The 24,572-nt window shown below is 38.5% G+C and overlaps 1 protein-coding gene across 4 annotated transcripts in view; it reads left to right on the top strand.

The window, feature by feature from the left end:
- The window catches only part of LOC126191208 (cGMP-dependent protein kinase, isozyme 1-like), a 410,062-nt gene that overhangs the window by 195,913 nt on the left and 189,577 nt on the right, over positions 1 to 24,572 (top strand). For all 4 annotated transcript variants that reach the window (XM_049932023.1, XM_049932009.1, XM_049932031.1 and 1 more), the window contains one exon: positions 14,104 to 14,273. In XM_049932023.1, coding sequence (XP_049787980.1) covers positions 14,104 to 14,273 — 170 coding nt within the window. The remainder of the gene's footprint in view (positions 1 to 14,103; positions 14,274 to 24,572) is intronic.

Here is a 24,572-nt window from a genome sequence, read left to right as displayed (position 1 = left end):
AGTGGTTGTAGCTTAGCTTGTAGATCACATGACTGTTTCACAGGTAGCTCTGCCTTTGATAGCATAGGTGATGCTTGTGTCCAGACTGGAGTAGATGGTGGTGGGAGGATGTGTTGGACAGGCCTTACATCTGGGTCTTTTACAGGGGTATGAGCCATGAGTCAAGGGGTTGGGAACTTGGGTTGTGTAAAGGTGGGCAAGAATATTACGTAGGTTCAGTGGATGGTGGAGTGGGAAGGATAGTGGGTAGGACATTTCTTGTTTCAGGGCATGAAACGACATAGCTGAAACCCAGGCAGAGAATGTAATCCAGCTGCTTATCCTGGGTGATACTGAGGAATACTCCTCTATGGCCAGACAGTGGGATTTTAGGAGGTGGGAGGTGGTCAGTGACTGGAGTGATAAGCCATGGGAGATCTGGTTTTGTACAAGGGTAGGAGGGTGATTAAGATGTGTGAAGGCCTCAGTGAGGACCTCAGTATATTTCGAGACGGACTGCTCATCACTGCATCTGCAACAGCCACAGGTGGCTAGGATTTATGGAGGGAATTCTTGGTATGGAATGGGTGGCAGCTGTCAAAGTGGAGGTGTTGCTGGTGATTGGTAGGTTTAATATGGATGGAGGTAATGATGTAGCCATCTATGAGGTGGAGGTCAACATTTAAGAAGATGGCTTATTGGACTGAGAAGGACCAGTTGAAGTGAATGGGGGAGAAGGTGTTGAGATTCTTGAAAAATTTGGATAGGGTGCCCTCACCCTTGTTCCAAATTATGAAGATGTCTAAATCAGATGTGGGGTTTGGGATTCTGAGTGGTTAGAAAGGATTCCTGTAGACGGCCCATGAATAGGTTGGCATAGGACGGTGCTATATGGGTGCCCATAGCCATACCTTGGAATTATTTGTAAATGACACCTTCAAAGGAGAAGACCAGGTGAGGGTATAGTTGATCATGACAACTGGGAAGGAGACTGTAGATTTGGAATTCATCAGGCACTGAGAGAGGTAGCATATGTGGGCATGACAACCAGCATGATGTCTGTCTGCAGGGACTGCAAAGACGAGATTGTGTTAACTACAGTAAGCTGAGAGACATATAAGCTAACAGCTGTAGCACCCAAACATATAACTTAAATCTGATAATTGAAAATACACTGCCTGACAAGAAATAGTGATGCATCCAGATGGGGAGGAGGAAACAAAATGAAACTTCATTATACAAGATGGTATATTATGATATTTTGGTGTTTACAAAATCATTTATGTACCCATCAATGGAATGTGCATGTATGAAGCAACTTTGACACCAGATCATGTTTACTGGGTGCTTTCATTTTTGTCTGGCAGTGTATCCTAATGTTAAGAAATGAATTAATTTTGAGTTTTTGAAGACATGGCAGTGTAAAATCTCTGACTGTAAATGAGTATCACTGCCCTACGAGGCATCGGGAGTAGTATACTCTGCACGCTCATAACACTTACATGTGTTATGTATATGTGTTTACTAATGAATACTATGGAAATCATATCTCTGTGCTGTCTTCTTATTCTGCTATCACACCACCAGTCCTCCACTTCCCACAGTGGTGACTCTGAGTGTGTGTTGCACTGCAATTTTGGTGTTCAGACAAAAAGCTGCTGCGCCAGTACGCCATCAAGAATGCTGCCACTACAAATGGTACAACCTTACTGTTCCTTTGCCAAGGCTGGCAACATCTCCCAACAAGCATTTGTGAATTCCTTAAACATCCTGTGTACAAAATATGCACCAAGGCTTGAATGATATTACAGTACTAAATGACGTAGTGACAATGCCTTCATTGCTGGATCACCGCTGATGCCAAGCATTGAACTGTGCCATAAACAAGTGTTGAATTTACTGAATGACTTCATGATAAACATTCCAGATTTGACATTAAAGTGAATCTATTCCTGGTATTGTGGACACAAGTGCAGTGGAGAGTCCCAGTAAACAACGGTTGCCTGGGCATTATGACAGTCACATTAATGGCCTGAACCATGCAGACACCTCCCACAGTGCCATTAGAGTCAGACAACAATAGCCCACATCATACCATTCCATCATTCTGTTTTGTCATCCATCTGCCAATGGACTGCAGGATCAAGGTTTACATCACCTTTCAGTACCTGTACATTCCAGTTTTCCAAATACTGTTCTGACCATTGAGATTAAATGTGAGTTCCACGAGACAGACTATGATGTCACTCACATTCCAGCCACATCAACTGCACTGGCCATCACAACCAACACACTTCCGATTCAGCAATGAACTGGCATTGGACAATAAAAGTTGCTGTCATGTGCCACCCAGAATCACGGGTGGAGTCCCTTCCACGAATCCTCCTGGAAATTCGCATGGCACACAAAGATGACTTTGATGTGTCACTCACTGAAATACTACATACCAAGCCCCTCACCCTATCCACTGAATTCTTAGTGCATGAAATGGTCCCAACAGACCAGGATTTACTAGACTTAGCCTTGCACATGTGCACACAGACACGAAACATTTGTGTGCCAGCCCCCTCCCATTACATGACCCAACAAATCTTTATTCATAAAGACTTGGCCATATGTTCTTTTGTGATGCTATGTACAGATGTTGTGAAACTCACCCTACAACTGCCATTTACAGAACCATATTGAGTGTTGAAATGAAATAGAAACACTTTTGATATGAAAATTGCTGGATAACAAACATCAGCGTTGGTGAACCAGTTCAAATCAATGTGGGCTTAAACAACCCATCACAACAGATGCTCTCTGCCACACCACCTCCTATGCATCTGTTAATCAATTTCCAAGGATGTGTGAATTTCCATGATTTTCTGCCTGACTACATGTCTGTCACATTATGTGATACTGACCTTGTGATTACTGCTCCCTACACAGACAGGTGGTCGGTTACAAGCTCTGTCACACACAGTTTCATGCACACCTGTCCTGCCCCACCAGAAGTTGACTCAGCAAGATTCACCTCCTGTTTTTCAGCAGATGGTACACTCACCATCACTGCCATGGTTTACACCGCCACCAGCCCCACAATACCTCCTATGGACGCAACAATGCAAGGCAGTGCGACCAACATGCCTCCCTCTTCAAACACTGCCATCAAGCCAGCAACAATTAAAGACACTGCTGGTACTACTTCCTTATCTGCTAATGAAGGTGGCAGCAACCCATTAGTTGCACAGCCAACATTACACTTTGGGAATGCCTTGCGCACCTTGCTAATTACAAATTGTCCTCCATCACATCCACCATCCACACCTACATAATTTCGGACAGACGATGCCCCACCACAGCCTCTCTTCACATGTGCTGTAGACCAAAGGGCTATGGAGCTCTGTGGCAGCATAACATCTCTGACTCTGTAAAGGAGGATCGCTGCCTTGTGAGGTAGTGGCAGTAGTGTTCTCTGTATGCTCATAATGCTTACACTTGTTATCTGTAAGTGCTTACAGGGTGATTCATAAAGATATGCAAATATCTTAATATGTTATTCTACAAGTAAAACTAACGGAAAAAGTTCATATAAACATAGGCCCAGAAGTGTTTAGTTATGGAGTTATGGCTAATAAAAGATTTTGCCTGAAATTTAGCAACTTCTCTAATATGAAGCCATTGCAAAACTGTATGAGGTTATAGTAAAGCAGGATTTCCATTTATTTTGTTGTTATTAATCCGGTGAATCTAATAAAACATGTCCCTGATGTGTATCTGTAGTAGTTTTCCAGAATATCCAGAGAAGGAAAGATGTAATTTCATAAAATTTTTAATTTATTAACTACTTGGTCTAATTTGTTTTTTAAATTCCAGACAATTGTACAAAGTTTTCAACAGAAGTTGTAGAGAATTTAATTTTGGAAAAATGATGGAAATAATGTTAATTGAAACTGTATGAAAGTGTCAGATAATATGTTTTATTAATACCAAATCACATGTGAACTCATGTTAAACCAGAAAAAACAAAGCTAAGTGTTAAGGAACCTGTACAGTGTACATACAATTTCACAATATATTCATAATAAATGTTTAAGAATGTCTCCACCGAGTTCAATGATTTAGCTGCACATGTATGAACAGATTTTGTTGCTCGTTGTTCTTAATTTTATCTGTTGCATTCATAATGTGAGCAAGTTATGCCTCACGTGTATTGACTTTGTCTTCATAATCTATGTCTTTCATCTATCCCCATATACAAAATTCCATTGATGTTAAATAGGGCGGTCTGGGTGTCCACAGACATGTAACATCATGGCCAATCCCTTTCTGGGGAAAATGCAATCTACAAACTACAACAGTTACTATGTGGTTCCACTTAAATACACTGTTGTTATCTTCTTTCACAGAACAATACAGAAAACTAACTCTTTTCAAGTTTAGGAGCTATCTGCATTATATTGTGTATAGATAGTGGGACAAGAAATGGGATGACTCCCAAAATTTATTATTATTTATCCTACATTAACAGACTTACAGTGAAACCTGATGATGGCATAGAATGTGAAGAGGATGGCGATGATGCCCATGATGGAGAAGAGTAAGCAGTCCAAATGGGTACTAATAAAAGATCAAGTTTACTCAAAAATAAGATGGGAAAAATTTTGATTTAGAAACAGGTGGCAAAAGTAGAATATGATTATCACCACATTTACAAGATCAATGTAAATTTTGTGCATCATTTTGTGATGTTGGGGGACTTCTTGAGTAATTTAGTGACAGAGATGGATATCCAGTTAAAAAGTGTATTATGGACTTTGAGAAAATGACATTTTAATGGATCGCAGTCAATCATAAGTATTTGTTTTAACAAAAAATAGCACTTAAAGCTTTGGCTCAGCTTTTTATTTATAGCAAGAAGGGTCTTACATCATAGCTGCACTGAAGATAGCTCAAAGGAAGAATTCAATGTGAAAACAAGTGCTGTGAGATCCACCAAAGGTTGTCTTAGTGAAAGAAGAAACAGGAAGAGCCTCTTCAAGAATATTTTCTCGTAATGAAGGATATTGCCAGCCATGTTGATACTGATAATGACTCATTGCTCCAGTATTTGACCAACAGGATAGAAGGTGACTCAGGCACAAACTTCTAGATTAAGACACTAAAGTGTGAAAGAGTTTAAAGGAAAAAATGAAGCATTACAAAAGAGCTATGAAGTAAATGCCAAAAAGAAAACACAAAAGTTACAGCAATGAAAATTCAAACTCCAGTAAGAAAATGCAGCTAGGGATCCAAAGAAAAGTGTTTCAATTTTGGTGCCAGTGGTCATAGGTCAAGTGATTACAACCACAGGAGCAAGGGATAGAGATTCTTGAGTTGCAACAAGTTTGGCCATATCTCAACTGAATGCACAAATGAGAAGAGTAAGCAAAAGATGACAGTGAATGCAAACACTGTTAAGAACAGCATTAACAACTGTCAATTGAAAACTGTTCAAATAAGTAAATGAGAAGTGAAGTCAGTAACTGACTGTGGCAGTCAGCTTAATGTGTTAAACAAGATGTGTATGAATTATGAATGCTCCAAGTTTGCAAGAAACAAACGTAGTCATGACAGGACTGGGGAAAAACTTCCTCTTTCCACAAGGGTATTTTACAGGTCTTATGGAGGCTGATGTTGTGAAAATTGAAACAGATACTTATGTAGTTACCAGAGAAACTGTGACTCTAGAAATGGTAGTTGGGTATGATCTTCTAGACTAAACTGAAGTTTTAATAAACACAGGCAAAGTTACTATATAAGAAACTAGAAGGGGAAGCTCATCTTATATGTATCCATATAGCAGACAAACCAGAATTAGATATTGATAGCTGTGTTAGTGATTAAGTAAAAGACCACATTGAAGATTTTAGTGACTAACTATGCCCCATCAAGGACAAACTCAACTGACATAAAAGTAAAGATTATTGTGAGAGAGGAACAACTGATATATAGTAGACCCATGAGATTGTCACCAAGAGAGAAGGAAATTTTCACAACCAAGTCCATATGTGGCTTCATCAAGGAATAATAGAACCAAGTTCATCTGAATATGTCTGCCAGGTCGTAGTTTAAAAAAGCCAAATGGAAAATATTTTGTCTGCATGGACTACAGATGATTAAAAAAATTGCACAGGAAGATTATTACCCACTGCTCCTCATAGAAATCTTTTAGATGAACTACAAGATGCCTCTGTGCTTTCCACACTAGCCCCTGAAGAATGGTTTTATTAAATGTTGATGTTGACAAGGAAATCTGAAAACATGCCTAGTGTATGACACACTCAGGGCAGTTTCAGTTCAGGGAAGTTCCATTTGGATTATCAGATTCACCTCCAGTGTCCCAGCATTTTGTAAACACTGTTTTTTGGGCATTGGCTTGTGAGAACATAGTATTTATTTACATGGATGATATTATAATACCAAAAAAAGAGTGATTATGTAGCACTTCAGCAGTTTGGCTTAATGTTAAAAATTGCAGCAAGATACAGCTCGGAAATTGATTTTGCAAAGTGGCAGTTCCTGAAGAGAACAGTTAGGTTTCTTGGTTATGTTATCCAGTGTAGACAAATCCCACCTTCTTCTGAGAAGACAATAGCTGTTCAAAACTTTCCAAGACTGAAATCAATTGCAGCAATACAAAGTTTCCTAGGTTTAACAGGATACTTCAGGAAGTTTATCTCAAGTTACTCTGCGATTGTCAGACATCTGAGCAATTTTCTGAGGAATAACCAAGAATATGTTTGAAGAAGAGCAGAGGCAAGTATTCAAGATGGTAAAAGATAGTCCTTCATCAGATCAAGTTTTAAAAATGTACAACCCAAAATTCAAAGCTGAACTACACGTAGATGAAAACAAACAAGATTTGGGGGCAGTATTAATACAAAAATGTCTAGGTGATTATTTTTTTTTTTTCACTGAACACTTATCTGGTTGTAGGATGAAAAATGTAGATGCCTTAAGCTATTGTGTGAATGTACTGTTTGGTTTTGCAGATGATTCATTAGGTAGAACCAGGAAAAGTCAAGAGAAGGATGATAGTTTAACGACAACCAAAAACATTCTGAAAGAATCACCTTATGAAAACTTTTTAATGAGAGACGGAAGTTTTTTCAAGTTCTACAATGGAAGAGAGTCTTTAGTGGTTCCATGCACTATGTAATCAAACTTGAAGATGAGAATGGTCATTATGCAACTAAGGGAACTCACAAGGGAGTAAAACAATACCAGATTTACTGAAATGGTAAAAAGAGTGCTCTCAGCTGTGTAAAGGATTTAATTATGAATAAGAAACCAGGAAAGAAGGAAGATTTTCTTCTTCACTGGTTCAAAGAAAGTGAACCATTATGTACTTATCACATGGATCATATTGGACCACCTCAAGCACTGCACAAAGGACGCAACTACATTCTGGGTATTATTGATCCATTTACCAAGTTTATCAAGCTATATCTTTCATTGAGGTCATGTACACTAGAGATTAAACGGCAATGATTTGGTGTAGCTGTTCATTGTACTCAAGTGATTCCTGTAAAAAGCTTCCAATATGATTATGACTGCATGACAGGAATTAATTCACTTTGACCATGGAATGGTAATTGGAGCTAGATGCATGGGACATTCCATTTCAGAAATTTTAGAAATAATTAAGGAATTCTGAAGTGTCAAGAGTGCACCAAGAATACCAAATTACAGGCATTGTCTCTCACCATGGGCAAAGCAGTGGCCGATGGCCTTTACTTAATGACCAAGAGCAACGAAATTTGTGTAGAATTGTCAGTGCTAACGGACAAGCAACACAACATGAATATATGTGAGACATACAACAAACATATCCATTATGCAGCAAAATTTGCCATTAATGGGCCGTGGCATCAGACAACTGAGGTGAGTGCCTTTGTTAACAGCATGACATCACCTACAGTGCCTCTCCTGGGCTCGTGATCATACCAGTTGGACCCTAGATGACTGGAAAACTGTGGTCTGATCAGATGAGTCCTTATTTCAGTTGGTAAGAGCCGATGGTGGAGTACAAGTGTGGTATGGAGCCCACAAAGCCATGGACCCAAGTTGTCAACAAGGTACTGTGCATGCTGGCTCTATAACGATGTGGCTATGTTTACACAGAATGGACTGGGTCCTCTGGCCCAGCTGGAACAATCACTGACTGGAAATGGTTATGTTTGGTTGCTTTGAGACCATTTGCAGCCATTCATGGACTTAAGGATCTCAAACAACTGTCTCATGTCACCAGGGCACAATTATTAATGATTGGTTTGAAGAACATTAAGGGCAATTTGAATGAATGATTTGGCCACCACCATGAATCCCATTGCACATTTATGGTAAATAATTGAGAGGTCAGTTTGTGCAAAATATCTTGTATTGGCAACACTTTCACAATTATGGATGGCTATAGAGGCAGCATCACTCTATATTTCTGCAGGGGTCTTCCAACAACTTGTTAAGTCCATGCCACATCAAATTGCTGCACTATGCCAGGCAAAAGAAGGTCTGACATGATGTTAGGATGTATCCCATGACTTTTGTCACGTCATTGTATAAGAACTACAAAATCAGTAGGAGCAGTTAGTGAGATGGAATTACATGAAACTAATATTGGGAATCAGTTCAAATAATTACTGATAGAGGGACTTGCTTTACTTTTTAAGAATCCAAGGAATATTGCATTACAGAAGAAATTGAACACATTTTAATAATGACAGGCTTCCTAGAGCCAATGGACAGGTTGAGAGAATCAATTTTGTTTTGGCCAAAATTGTTGCAAAGCTTAGTACTAATAGCCCCAAGGTGGAAACACAGGTCTATGTGCCATGAATTCCACATATCATAGAACTGTTTGGAAACACCATTTGAACATTTGATAGGAGGACACATCACAAAATTATTATTAGAATAAATTATAATCTATTTGAAGAGTGTTGTAATAAATTGGCAGAAGATGGTAAGCTACAAATTGGCAAGATGCAAGAAGAATATGTGCTAGGTCAACCAGTGTCAGAAGAAAACCTCCAAGTGCAAAGTTGGTAACCTGGTGGCATTAAAATGAACACGAACTGAACCAACATTAAAGCTGAAGGCCAAGAATCTAGCATGCCAAGATGATAATAACACTGAAGGTCCCAGGTCTACAGTAACATGTGCTAAATTTATGCAATCCTGACCAAATGACTAATCATTGTCCAAGTTGGATGATAGTTAGGATGACTGAATGTGGGATTCAGATGGAGGATTTAAGGGTTTCCCTGCTGACAAGACTAGTGACAAACAGGAGAAGCTGAATATTGGACATCAGTTCTCTGTTCATGGAAAAAATACGAGTTTGTGGTTAAGTTCTTTTGTTTCTTTTTAATGTTCAGTGTTAAAGTTTATAACTAGATGATTAATAAGAAGTTGTTCATGAAAGTCACTCCTTAAAAAAAAGTTCAAGTTTCTTATTTGTTTCTATTCTACTTTTGAACTGCTTCTGCCCTCAATTTCTTCTATTGAACTTTTTAATTGTTGCAGGTCTTCTTGTACTTTTTTTTGTACAATTGATCTTTAATTTGTTTACATTAATGATGTTAAAAATTTACTATGTGAGCCTGTTTTCATCCATCCTACGTATGTGTCCATAGAACTTTAGAGGTCTTTTCCTAAGTTTGTCTGTGATGTTGCCTGTGTGTCCATAGAGTCCCTTTGTAGAGCATCTGACACAAGTTCTATGTCAAAGATTAACACAATAGACTTTTCTAAGAATTTTTCGTTCTTGTTTCTGTATGTCATGAATTTTTGTCATGTCTACTAATTGTGGTTTCTGTTGTAGACAAGGCTTTTAGTACAAAAAATATGTTGTAGTGTCATAGTTTTGCACTATGAGATACTGCTCTTTTGTTGTAGTGATTCCATGTCAGTTTGTACACCTTTTGGAGGTTGAATATTCTTTCTGTGTTGAAGATTGTGTTCAGTCCTGTGAGTTGGATGGTTTCTCCTAAGCTCTTTAAATGAGTGACCTGTGAGATTTTTCCATACTGTCTGTTCAGTGGAAGTTTCTTCAGTTGATTTGATGTCCATATACTCAGTTTTTTCATAGGTTTTAAAAGAAATTTGATTTAGTTTCAGTAGCTCTAGTTCTGCATCATCTCTGCTGTTTGTTAATATAGCCAGGTCACCAGGAAAGGCCAGGCATTTCAACAGTGACTTTTTGCCTTTCTCTTTTTTCTACTGAGATACCCATGACATTTTCTCCCATTCTCTGATTTTTCTTCCAGTATGATGTTGAAAAAGATTGGCCATAAGCTATCTCCTTGTTTCTAGTGATCTGCATGATTACAGTTTTTTCGTCATTTTCTGTTAACTAATTCTGCATTCTTAGCTTTATGTCAAATTTTACAAACCATTCAGCTAAAAGTGATTGATTACTATATACAAATTTGCTACCGAGTTCATACAGAACACCTAACAATATTCATAAACATTTTGTTAACATAGCACTGAAAAAAACATTGTCTTCCGTACTCTTTGAATAGTATCAGCATTTGTTGTCCACAAAAATTCAGTAGTTGAAATAAACATTTTAATATACATAGGAACTGAACATAGAAGAAGATCATACCTTTTCGTGCAGTCTGTGGCTGGGATAGTTAGAGAAGAGAATGATCCAAAAAAAGAGGAATGCAATCACATAGCTGGGGAAGGCATTATTCTACAAATAGTGTGTTCACTAATGTTAGTGAACCACCAGTCTATTTGGGTGGGTTCACAATTATACTGCACACTGCTCCTCCCCCTAGTCTTACAACACTGAGTCAAATCTTGTTCTTATTACTCAGTTCAGTTGCAAATATTGCACTCTGCCCAACAAAATCTTTGAACATTCCACATTTCAATTGGATACATATTGATAATTAACTCCTTCACATTCATATTAAAAACTACATGCTGTACACAGTTTACTTCACTGACAACTGCAAAAATTTTGTGTATATTCACTATCAGGAATTTAACAATACCTTTGTTTTCATTGTCATCATTTATCTTTCCAAACTTTTCTTTCCTTACATTCAACTACGCTGTCTCAATTTATCTCAAATCAGTTTCAGTTATATGCATAACAGTATCTACATGCTTCTTATAGGAAATCATTTCATTATTACCAACATCAAAACATATGTGGGATAATCTGTGCAACTAGGAATACAGAATAATACTTACAGACAACTCAGTGAAATAGTAGTGCATTATCAACATCAGTGCCTAACATCAAATTAAAAACATTCACATAAGCCAGCTACAAAGAACAGGCTGAGGCAATAGCTGTACAGTAATAATAAAAGCACACACACACACACACACACAAACACACACACACACACACACACCACACATGCACAAGGTTCCTTTTCTACAATCACAGATATGCAATTGGTGTCTTAGAGGGTTTTGTCCTTACAGAGACCCCACTTCCCTCCCCTCTCCCTATAATGCAGAACACTTCTTGTATGTTATGAGGGGATGGTGATATTCACCAACAGGCTGGTATACCATAACCAACCATGCAGAGGTAGGCCCATCTGAATTGTTTCTGCATTGTCCATGAACAGAAGTGCCTTTAATTCCATAAGCACTCATTCATGTATGGTGCAGTTCACAAGAAAGGCAACAGTGAGAGCAGAGGGCCCAGTCGGGATCATCCAGTAGGGAAGGTGGCAATGTGTCAACAACTCTCTGTGCAAGAGAAGAATGCTGCTAAAACTCGCCACATAGGTGTCTGTTGTTGCCAGGAGGTCTTCTTGACAGGTCAGAAGTTCATCATCTTCCTCTGGTTCACAAAGCACACATGCCAGTTTCTAACTGTGGAAGGCTTCAGGACCCTGTAAATTCCAGAGTAAGGCAGTGTAGAGCAGTTTGGATAGTGCTGTTGCAAAGCATTACATATTCACAATCTTTCAGTGTGCTATGGACAAAAACTTTGTGCATACTGTGAGTTTGAGGATGGGTGTATGAATGTGGCCACTGTATTGTTTTCCCAATTTGACCAGTGCCATTAACTCGACATCAGCTGGAGGTGGAACTAAGCCAAGAAACCTAAAGGAAGACTGAGAGACATTGATCACACAAAATTTCTACCAAGGGTGACTGCAATTACTCCTTGTAGGCTGTTTGCATGTCAAGCAGCATCCATGAGAGTGCTTCTGTCCATAGAGCAAAATGGCATTTTTGTGCTGCCTGAAGAGTGTGGTACCAAAGTTTGACAGGCTCATTACTTTCTGGCTGGTATGCCATTGTTCTAAACTGTTGGACACTGTACAATCTACATAGCTCAGCAAAGAGAGGAGACTCAAACTGGCATCTCTGGGCCATGGTAATCAATGTGGGATAGCCAAAACATGTGATTCCCATCTGCAGTAATTCCAGAGTAGTGGTGTTTGCTGTCATCTCTACCATCAGAACCTGTGCCAAGAGGGATACTCTATCAGTGGCTTGTAGTATGTAATGTACCTGTTCAATTCTGGTAGAGGCCCAATGTGATATAGGAGGATGTGCTGTAACCTCCCTTGACATGTTGCATATTTGCCATGCTGTGTAAAAACATGATGACTGATCTTGCTGCTCTGACAGCTGATGTATGTTTGAGTCCATTTTCTGCAGTTGGGTTCCCCATAAGGCTGTGCAAATTGCTCCATGACAAACTAGATGGCCTGGCTACAGTAAACGCAATAACAACCAGCAGTATCTTCATTTTGACAGCTGCCATCCCTTCCACAAGAAAGCTGCCATCCCTTCCACAACAAAAAGTCCCTCCTACATCCTAGCCACCTGTGAACAACATATGCGTAGTGATGAGAACTCCCTTGCTCAGTATGCTGAAGGTCTCACGAAGGTGTTCATATAACACCCCAAACTTAGCCCACAAATGGATTTCCTTTGCCATATTCTCTTACCACACCTAAAAATCAGTTACAAAGGAGTGCTCCACTCATCATCCACCACCAGCTTCTCTGAAATGTGAACCTGGGAGTTATCCTTGCAACATATCCTCCACTCCTGTTATCATCCTGACTTCACTTTCCAGTAATCCATTGTCTCCCATACATTCAACCAAGCAGTTTCCCCTTCCTCTACCCTGTAACCTCCTTCCAGCTCATGTCCATGTGTCCCCTTCAGCATGTGCTACACCTGATTGGTTCTGACATATACAAAAGAAAACCAACACAGACACAAACTCTGTCAATCTGTCTATCAAAATAACAAACACATGCCTAAACAGCAGATCAGCATCACAGTCACTGGACTTACTGAAACCAAAGATAGTTGCACGTTTTCAGTATACACATACAATGTGTAGTTGATTATATTAAAAACACCACACAAAAATGTCTTAGAGAAAAGGCATTTTATACAATGGAAAAGTTCAAAATGTGCCCTAAAAGTGAGGTTAAGTACTTATATAGTTTCACTTACATTAAACTTATATGTGTGAATATGTTGAATATATCACATGCAGTATGATGGACAATCCTGAACCTTGATAGACAGTTATGATCTAAAATATCATTTACAATATGCATGTTATTTATGCAATTGCATATTAAATGTGTATTTGTGCAAAAGATGACATCAGTTGCCTTTTAAAAGTTTGAGATGAATAGTAAATAAGTTAAATAATAAAAACTGTACATGCACTTACTGCGATCACCTACTTGATTCCTACATACTGAACGCTTCATTACAGATCAGACACAGATAATGGTAAAGGACCATCTCTTGGACATTTTAGAGCAACAGTCTAAGATTTGTGCTATGTTCACAGCAGTATTTGTCATAGTGAAAGCCTGATCTTCAAATTTTAATATTATGAGTATGGCAACATTCTGAAACATTGTTTTGGCGCTACTTAGAAATTTAAAGTTTTACGTTACATTTGCAATTGCTCTTTTTTTAAAAATAGAGTTTGTATGTAGTATTATCACCAGGATGAATGTAAATTTTCTGCCATATGAAGCCTTTAGTGATAAAAATACTTAGCTTCTCTAAACTATGAGAATATGTGGTCATACTTGTATGTAACTGAGAAAAATGTTTACTTCCATTGCAAAGCCGATGAGGGAGCTAGTGTGTGGGTTCTCGATCGTCGTATCTTCAAGCAGATTATGATGCGTACAGGACTACAAAAGACAGAAGATAATATCAAGTTCCTTCGTACTGTTCCCATACTAGAAGGTTTAAGTGAAAGAGCCCTTGCTGCTATATCTGAACTTGTGCGTGTTGTAAGTACTTTCTGACATATCTTTTATGAGTAACAACTTCAGTATCTTGAAAATCATTATCTTCTATCATATTATACTTTTAGATAACTTGTTTTAATATACATTTCACTTAATTTTTAAGTGTTTTTGATGAGTGTAGTGTATGATTGGCTTTGATGACTACAGAGTATTATCTACTCTTGTCTACTAGATGTTAGTTACCTTAAATTAAACTTCTAAACAAATTTGTGAAAGAATTTAACTCTATATCAACCCAAAGATTGTTTGAACACCACGGTGCTTTTCTAGGCAATGTCCTATTGGAAATTTTATAAAATGCTTTGTGCTTGGAACTGAGTTGTTTTGTTACATGATCTGTCAGCTGTCATTGCAATAACTGAATCTAATTAAAATGTTTTGAAGATAAATACAGTGACTAAGGTGTGATTTACATTGCCTCTCTGCATTTTATTTATCAAGAATCGTTTGGCTTGCTGAGTTTGGTAGTTTGAAATTTTGTTTTCAACTGACTGTCATCAACTGTGAGTAAGTTTCATAATTTCCAGCAATTGGAATATACAGGGTAATTCAAAAGGAATGTCACGTAATTTTTGAGGTGATTCTATGCATGCAAATAAATTGCAAAAGTCCTGTTATCATGTGTCTAATTTTTTATCTTTACAGAACTGGAGTGGGTTGAAGATTGCACACATCCATAACCGATTATGAAGACAAGTGTGAATATTACCTACCAAAATGCTGTGTAGGCGCTGTGGTGGACAGACTAATGGTGGGACAGATGACTCATCCATTCTACAAGGGGTGTTTAAAAAAGGCCCCCACTCTTCTCAATGCACTTGTCAGAATGTTGGTCAGTGCATTGTGCTGCACAATGAACAATATCTGGGTGGGCTTTAATGCAGGCAACAGCATCGGTGATGCAAGCAACACGTTCTTCACATGTATCTACCTTAGTAATGTACATGTCCCTCATTAAACAGCCTGGGGGACTGATGACCTTCGCTGTTTAGTCCCCCTTAAACATCCCAACAACCACCACCACCATTAAACAGCCCCATAAACAGAAGTCTAATGGGGTTAGGTCGGGTGATCTTGCAGGCCAGTTAATGGGTCCACCACAGCTAATTCACCATTGAGGAAACGAGTTATTCAGATACTAGAACACTTTTCTCATACAGTGAATCAGTGTTCCATCATGTTACAGGTACAAGTTCCATTGTTGCTTTCATGTCATGTCTTCAAAAAGTGCAGGTAGGTCTTCTATCAGGATATGTGTGTGTGCTGTGGATTTCATTCAATTTGGTGGAAACACAGGCCCTGTCATTGACTCGGCAGTTATACCACACTAGACGTTCACTGAGAACCTAACTTGGAATCTTGTTTCCTTAGTGTCATGTGGATTCTCGATTGCCAATGTATGAAAACTGCAGGCGTTCATGATACCAATGCATGCAAATGTAGCTTCATCTGTAAATAAAGTGTACTACACAACATCTCTGTGTTCAGCCAACCATTCACAGAATTGTTATTTGCTTACTGAGTTACCCAGATACACATGTTGCACAGGGTACTCATGGAAATGGGTACAAGCCCTCAGCATGTAATGTACACCACACTCACACTTGTGGAATGTTGAACTGACATCTAATATGCCATTTACTAGTGGTGCCATATTGCTGTACCATTGCATTAATGTCTTCACTTTCCTCAACTGACTGGATGTCATCACATTCTGTTGTTAACATGTACACTGGGTAGGGTTCCAGATTCACAAAATGTTTGAAAAACCCTGGCAAATGCTCTGGCACAGGCGATCGTCAATCAGGGAAACATCTCTGGTATTCTGTCACAGCAACATGGGCTCTGGCACTACAGTACTATGAACAAACAACATGTACGTGTATTCTGCATGGGTGAACATATTTGGCATGTTGGTATTTATGGTCATGATGGACTTGTACAGTTAAACAACATTCAAGTATGACACACACAAAGCGTCATGACTGCTCACTGTTCCAACCCACAAAGTGCACTCTGGGTGCCCTTATAGCTGTTGCCTCTGTGTGACATCACAAGGTGGCCATCTGTTGTAGAACCACCACACCTCTTGTAGGAGGTGTCAGTCATCTGTCTCGCCATTATTCTGTCCAAAAAAGTGCCTACATATCATTTGGGTAAGTAATATTCACTTTTGTCTTCATATTCATTAATGGTTGTGTGTCATCTTCAACCCACTCTAGTTCCATAATGATTGAAAATCAGACACATGTTCATAGGACTTTTTCGGTCTGTTTTCACATGTAGAATCACCTCATAAATTATATGACATCCCTCCTGAACCACCCTGTATACAGGGTGGTCCATTGATCGTGATCAGGCCAAATATTTCACGAAATAAGCGTTAAATGAAAAAACTATAAAGAACGAAACTTGTCTAGCTTGAAGGGGGAAACCAGATGGTGCTATGGTTGGCCCGCTAGATGGCGCTGCCATAGGTCAAATGGATATCAACTGTATTTTTTTTAAATAGGAACCCCCAATTTTTATTACACATTTGTGTAGTACGTAAAGAAATATGAATGTTTTAGTTGGACCACTTTTTTCGCTTTGTGATAGATGGTGCTGTAATAGTCACAAACATATGGCTCACAATTTTAGATGAACAGTTGGTAACAGGTAGGTTTTTTAAATTAAAATACATAACATAGATACATTTGAACATTTTATTTACATTGTTACAATGTGATACATGTACCTTTGTGAACTTATTATTTCTGAGAATGCATGCTGTTACAGCATGATTACCTGTAAATACCACTTTAATGCAATAAATGCTCAAAATGATGTCCGTCAACTTCAATGCATTTGGCAATACATGTAACAACATTCCACTCAACAGCCAGTAGTTTGCCTTCTGTAATGTTCGTACACAATGCACTGACGCATGTTGTCAGGCATTGTCAGTAAATCACAATAGCAAATATCCTTCAACTTTCCTCACAGAAAGAAATCCGGGGATCTCAGATCCCATGAACATGCAGGCCATGGTATGGTGCTTCGATGACCAATCCACATGTCATGAAATATGCTATTCAATACTACTTCAACAGCACGTGAGCTATGTGCCGGATATCCATCATGTTGGAAGCACATCGCCATTCTGTCATGCAGTGAAACATCTCATAGTAACATCGGTAGAACATTACATAGGAAATCAGCATACATTGCACCATTTAGATTGCCATCGATAAAATGGGGGCCAATTATCCTTCCTCCCATAATGCCGCACCATACATTAACCTGCCAAGGTCATTGATGTTCCACTCGTCACAGCCATCATGGATTTTCTGTTGCCCAATAGTGAATTTTATGCTGGTTTACGTTACCGCTGTTCGTGAATGATGCTTCGTCGCTAAATAGAACGCGTGCAAAAAATCTGTCATCATCCCGTAATTTCTCTTGTGTCCAGTGGCAGAACTGTACATGACGTTCCAAGTCATTTCCATGCAATTCCTGGTGCATAGAAATATGGTACGGGTGCAATCAATGTTGATGTAGCATTCTCAATACCAACGTTTTTGAGATTCCTGATTCTCGCGGAGTTTGTCTGCTACTGATGTGCGGATTAGCTGCAACAGCAGGTAAAACACCTACTTGGGCATCATCATTTGTTGCAGGTCATGGTTGACATTTCACATGTGGATGAACACTTCTTGTTTCCTTAAGTAACGTGACTATCCGATGAATGATCCAGACACTTGGATGATGTCGTCCAGGATACCGAGCAGCAAACATAGCACACGCCCATTGGGCATTTTGATCACAATAGCCATACATAAACATGATATCGACCTTTTCCACAATTGGTAAATGGTCAATTTTAACATGGGTAATGTATCACAAACCAACTACCGTTCGCACTGACAGAATGTTATGTGAAACCATGTACTTATTGATATGAATATAATAGAAAGAAACATTCCACATGGCCAGTAACAAGACAAGAAAATTTTTAGTGGCATGGCTTCAATCCTGCTGATAGATAAATCCTTAGTGTTGTCAGAATTTATCCATCTGAAATTGAAGAAAGACTATGATAAATGAGGAAAATAGCTGCCATTATATCCTCTGACAAAAATAACTTCCCAGTTTACATCCAAGAACAATGCTCTGAGTTTCTGCAGTAGCTGAACAATTTCATAAGTCAATGACTCCATTTTTCTGAGTGGTTCATATATAGATCTGCTGATTTTTCACCTCAAAATGAGCAGTAACTGTATCAAAAAATACTTTGAAGTACTGTAATGAATTACTTTTAACTTTGATTGAAGTGTATAAGGTTCTGTAAAATGAGAACATTCAACAATGAAAATCATCATACATTTTTCCCATCAAAAGAAGCAGGCATTATTTGAACAAGCACATTACTGTTTATCAATTGACACCTTACAGGAATGTGACACTGAGTTTGTGGGGAATGCATTTGTTTACCATTTCTGGATCACAGGCATTTATGTTATAGATTTAATATATATAAATAAGTGAAAGGCACACTCACCTATAGCAGATCAGTGTGTGGAGCATAGAAACATGTAACAGGAAACAGCACTCACACTGGCTTTTGCGTTGTTGCTCTTTTTCTACATTTACATCTACATTATAATCTGCAAATGACTGTGAAGTGCATGGGAGAGGGTATGCCATGATGTACCAGCTGTTAGGATGTTTCCCTGTTCCATTCACATAAGGAGCATGTGAATAATGATTTGTAAAATTCCTCTATGTGTGGTGTAATTACTGTAATTTTGTCCTCATGCTGCCTATGGAAGCAATATGTAGAGGTTGTAGAATATTCTAAGAGTCAAAATTTAAAGCCTCTTCTTAAAATTTCATAACATCTTTGGCATCTCTGTAGCATTTTCACAAGAATCAAACATATCTGTGACCATTTATGCTGCCCTTCTCTGTATACATCCAATATCCTCATTTAGCTGTATCAGGTATGGGTCCCATACATTAAGCAATATTCTAGGATCAGGATTTGTAACCAATCTCCTTTGTAGACTGATTGAACTTCTGCAGTAACCAATAAACTGAAGTTGTCAGCTGCTTTAACCACAACTGAGCCTAAGTGATAATTCCATTTTGTATCCATACAAAGTGTTACATCCAAGTTTTATGAATTGGACAATTCCAACTACGAATCATTGATGTTATAATCATAGGATACTACATTTTTTCATTTTGTTTGGTGGACATTTTTACATTTCTTAACATTTAAAGCAAGTTGCCAAGCTTTGAAACTATTTGAAATCTCATTGAGGTCTGGCTGAAAATTTATGCATTTTATTTCAGATAGTACTTCATTATAGATTATGGCATCATTTTCAAAAGTATAAAGTTCTTAATAATATTGCCTGTGAGATCATTATTTGATACAATACTTAGTCAAATGCTTTATGTATGTCAAGAAAAACTGTATTTGCCTGACTGTCATGATCCAAGGCTTTCAGTATATCATGTGAGAAAAGTGCGAGTTGGGTTTCACATAATTCTACAATAAATTGATGCCAAGGATGCGTGACAGTAGTTTCGTTCTTCTAGATGCATGGGACCAGTGCTTTTGTGTGAGGGATCTATGGCAGACTGTAGCTAAAAAGAGGAGCTAACCCAGCCACAATTTCAGTATAGAATCTAATAGGAGTTGGAGTGGGCCCTGGAGCTTTGCTCAATTATACCAGTTTCAGCTTTTTCCCAATGCTACTGACACATATACTGATTTCACTCATCTTTTCAGTGGTATGATAATTAAATTATGGTAATACTCCTGAGTTTTTGATTTATAAAGAAACATAGGAAACAGAGTTTAGCATTTTGCCTTTGCTTTCCTACCCCCAATTTCAGTTCCTATTCCAGCCATGAGCGACTGGATGCTAATTTTGATCTCACTAACAGCTTTTCCATACAAACAGAACTTCTTTGGGTTTGTGAAAGATCGTTTGACAGTATTCTGCTGCACTAGTCATTGAAGGCCTTATGTATTGCCCTCTTGATAAACAAATGCATTTCATTTATCATCTCCTCATATACAGCCTTCTGTTTTGTTTTACATTTACTACGTAGTAGGCTCTGTTTCTTTAGAAGTTTTTTCAGAGTGACTGTACCACAGAGGGTCCCTCATATCATGAACTGTTGTACTGGGTACATATTTATCCAGTGCATGCTCAAGTTTTCTTTTAAACTTGAACTACAGTTCTTCTATATGCTCTTGTCCAGAACTAAAAGCTGTAAGTTCCTCATTGAGACATCACTACTGATTCTTTATCTAGGTTACTAATCATATAAATCTTCCTATTTGTTTTAGGAGCCCTTTGTACTTTGATAATTATTGTTCCAACATCTATCTTGTGGTCACTGATTTCAGTTTTGATATGGACGACCTGACAGAGGTAGGCCCATTTGTTGCCTTTAGATATGTTTTGATCTTGGGTGGGGTTCTGAACCATGTGTTCTAAGTCGGTTTTGGAGAAAACACATATTGTAGTTGGCAGGATGTCTTGTCATTCCCACCACTAACAAAACTGTAATGTTTACAATTGATTATTGAATGATTATAGCCTCCAATGATGATTACAGTACAGTTGGGGAACTTGCATATTAGTGAACTGGGATTTCCTCTAAAGTTACACCTGAGAGCTCGCAGGTTTTCAAATCTCATGCAATGCAGTTCCCAACAATCAGCCTTTCCTTTTCATCCTGTATGGAAAGTCTCCCCTGACCCACAGTTCTGGGTGACTTTTCTGAAATCCACCCTTTTTCCTAGACCTGTCCAGTCCTTTTTCTTCAACTCTCTTCCTTCTTCTTCAACCCTTCTGCCTGAAGAAGGAGCCACTGGCTCTGAAAGCTTTCCAATTACAACTGTCTTTTATGTCTGTATTCTGCGGCCACTAATGTGTATGATTTTATGCAAATAAAGGGTTTGCCAAGTGGAACTGGAGTGGATTTATGCATCATGAAAAATTTTAGTGACAATTGTTGGTGACCTGGTAGGAGTATATTATGCCAGTTGGTTACTTGCCATCCCCACACATAATGATATACAGTAATTGCAGTGTAGCTGATATATAACAGGACTGCTTTCAAATGTTGCCCTGCCTTTTACTGGGTAGGATGTTAGTGGACTGTAGTAAAGAGTTGATTGGTGGGCTTATGGGATAAGCCTTGCACCTGGAACAACCTTTAGGGAATGATACATGGTTTGCAGTATTGCAAGTAGAATTAGAATAGGGATGAACAAGGATATTCTACAGGTATGTTGTGTGGTGGAACAGTACTTTGAGTGATGTCAGTAGGATTTTTGGTAGGCTATCACTCATCTCTGAACATAAGAAGAGACAAACGAAGCCCTGTTGGAGAATGTGGTTGAGGATTTCAATGCCAAGATGATACTGGGTGATGAGAGGTGTGCTGATTTGTGGCTGGTTAAGAGGTTTACTGGTGTCACAGGAGAAGATGACATGGGACATTTGTTTATGGATGATGTGGATAGGATGTTGTCTGTCAGTACGTCTCTCATAAAGTTATTGGTATGTTTCTACAACTCCTGCTTCCCACTGAAGATGCAGAATCCAAGGGTGGCAAGGTTGCAAAGAAGAGACTTTTTGACATGGAATGAGTGGCAGATATCAAAATGGAGGTACTGTTGGTGGTTGGTGCACTTTATATGGACAGACCTATTTATGGAGTCATCTGAGAGGTGAATGTCGACACCTGGGAAGTGGTTCAATGAGTTGAGAAGGACCAGGTGAAGAGGATTTGAGAGTAGGTGTTGAGTATGGAAGAAAGTTCAAAGGTTATCCTTGCCTTGAGTACAGATCTTTAAAATGTCATCCATGAATCTGAATCAGACAAGAATATAGAGATAATTTTACCAGAGCCTCTACTGACAGTTCACTCATGAACAAATCCCATATGCCATCTAATCCTGCGATACCAGCAAACCTGTGTAGGCCAATGGTCGCACTCTTCTGATCACCCAGTATCACCCTGACTTTGAAAAGCTCAACCACATCCTCCACTAGGGCTTCAACTAACTCTTGGTGTGCCCTACCATAATCCTACCTGCATCACCAAATATTGTTTTCCACTGCACATTCAACGTACAGAATATCCTTGTTCATCCCCCTTCTGATCCAACTCCAAATCCTGCACTCCATGGATCATTCCCATGCAGTTGATCCAGGTGCAAGACTTATCCCATGCACCAACCCCACACCTCTTATCACAGTACACTCACATGTATAACCTACCCAATAAAGGCAGGGCCATGTGTGAAATCAGCACTGTTATATATCACCTATACTACAATTATTGTACAGAAATATATATATTCATGGCAAGCACCAACTGTCTACTTGCATTAATGGTCACTGCCACCTTCTGGTAAAGTGCAGACTTGACCATCCAGTTCCCAAAAGTGCTTCACAGTACAATATAAATCACTAAAACAACTGCCTCACTACATGGGCTATTTGGACACTACCTTCCAGCATAAGTCTTTCTGAACTACACAGATGACAATTGTCCACCCATCATGTCTGCATTCTCACAGTCCTCCTGCCTAAACCTCTGTTAACCTGTTCCCAATGCCTCAACTTTGTCCTTCTCTCTTCTGCCTACTCCAGTCCTTCCCCATCCAGATCCTGCACTACCCTTCCTCTCTTTTTTTTCCCCTTTGTTTTCCACCTTTCCCTCTCCCTATACCTCTTTTTGCTCTACCCTCCTATTCATAATAGAATTCCATGCATAAAGATTCTGTATATTTCATTTACAGATACTGATATTCATGTTTTGATTTAATAAGACAGTGGATATGAAATAAGAAGGAGAACAGGCAGTCTAATGCTGTTCTGCCAATATTTCTTAACCTTATGTGACCTTAACCTTATTGGGCTCACAGAGTCTGAAATACCACTTCGTGCTTTCTCTAGGACATCTAAGCCAGTAACTTTACAGGCAGCTGTTATACTTTGCACATTCCTATAATAATTATCACAGACTTCTACATTGTACAATCTTCATTAATATCTCCAGAAATAGCCTTACTTGTTTCTATGTCTACATCATTACTCTTTCTGTTAGTACTGATCCCATCATTATCATTATTATAGCACACATACATATTTACTAGATTTCTGCTCATCACATGGGAACATATTTATGTCATCAAAGCCAGCAATGCCATGCTATCACATGCACTGCAACTTTGTGTAGATCCAGCCTATTCAAATAATATTCCAATGTGAAAGTTGTGATTTATATAAATATTTATACCTCTTTTGCCTTTACTCATAATTTGCCTGTTGTTATTTTTGTTTTCACGATCCCACAGTTCTGTGATAGAAAGAATGCTGTCCATGGTGCACATATTATCTTCCATTTTTTTCCTTTGATTGTCAAATCTACTATTTTTACCTCTGATCCATTTCCTTGCCAATTTTGACATCCCAATATGGACCTTCGAAGGAACCAAGCCTAGGTTTTTGCTTGATTATTACTAAACTCCCTCAGTTGAGAACCCCTGCTTACTTCCATGCTCTGATTCTCCATATTAATGAAATTTATGTTATTCACTCAATCAAACTGTCACCAATTCTCCTGAAGTGGCACTTGGTTTCTATTATCTGGAAACTGCTTATGTTCCTGATTATTATTCTGGCTTTCATTGTCACATCTGTTCTAGTATTTCCATCTCTGCCCCTGTTTTCTTCACTCACATGCAAACTGTTACTATCACTGTTTGCATTTCCATTCCTGTTTATTATTGACTGTGGCCTGTAACACAACACCTGATCCAACTTTCCCACATAATCCAAGAATGGTTCAATAGACTCAGTTGGTCAGTGACTCAGTATCCACTAGAATGATTCAGATGGACATCTTTTTAAAGTGCAAATTTCCGTTAACATCCATAGTGGTCTGTCAATGTGGACTATATTGCACAATTCATTCTTGCAGAAAACATTTATTGTTTCTTTTTTTCTATGAATTTTGAAGACAGGCCTATTTAAAAACTTGTTTTGCAATCTAATTAACTTGGCCTCTTCCACTATTTATTTAGAAAAAACTTTTCAGAAAGACTGTAATTAGCAAACGATAAAAATTTTGGCTAGACCAAGTTTTGCAGATCACTCTAATTGACATTTCACAAACTTAATTTTCATTTCATCTGACATTCTCTTGACACAACAGTCTTTACAAAAGGACAACAAATAATAACATAATACTTGTTATTGCCTA

This window comes from Schistocerca cancellata, chromosome 1, assembly GCF_023864275.1.
Source record: "Schistocerca cancellata isolate TAMUIC-IGC-003103 chromosome 1, iqSchCanc2.1, whole genome shotgun sequence".
Lineage (NCBI taxonomy): Eukaryota > Metazoa > Arthropoda > Insecta > Orthoptera > Acrididae > Schistocerca > Schistocerca cancellata.
The sequence above is the reverse complement of the archived record's forward strand: the minus strand, read 5'-3'. Positions and strand labels throughout refer to the sequence as shown.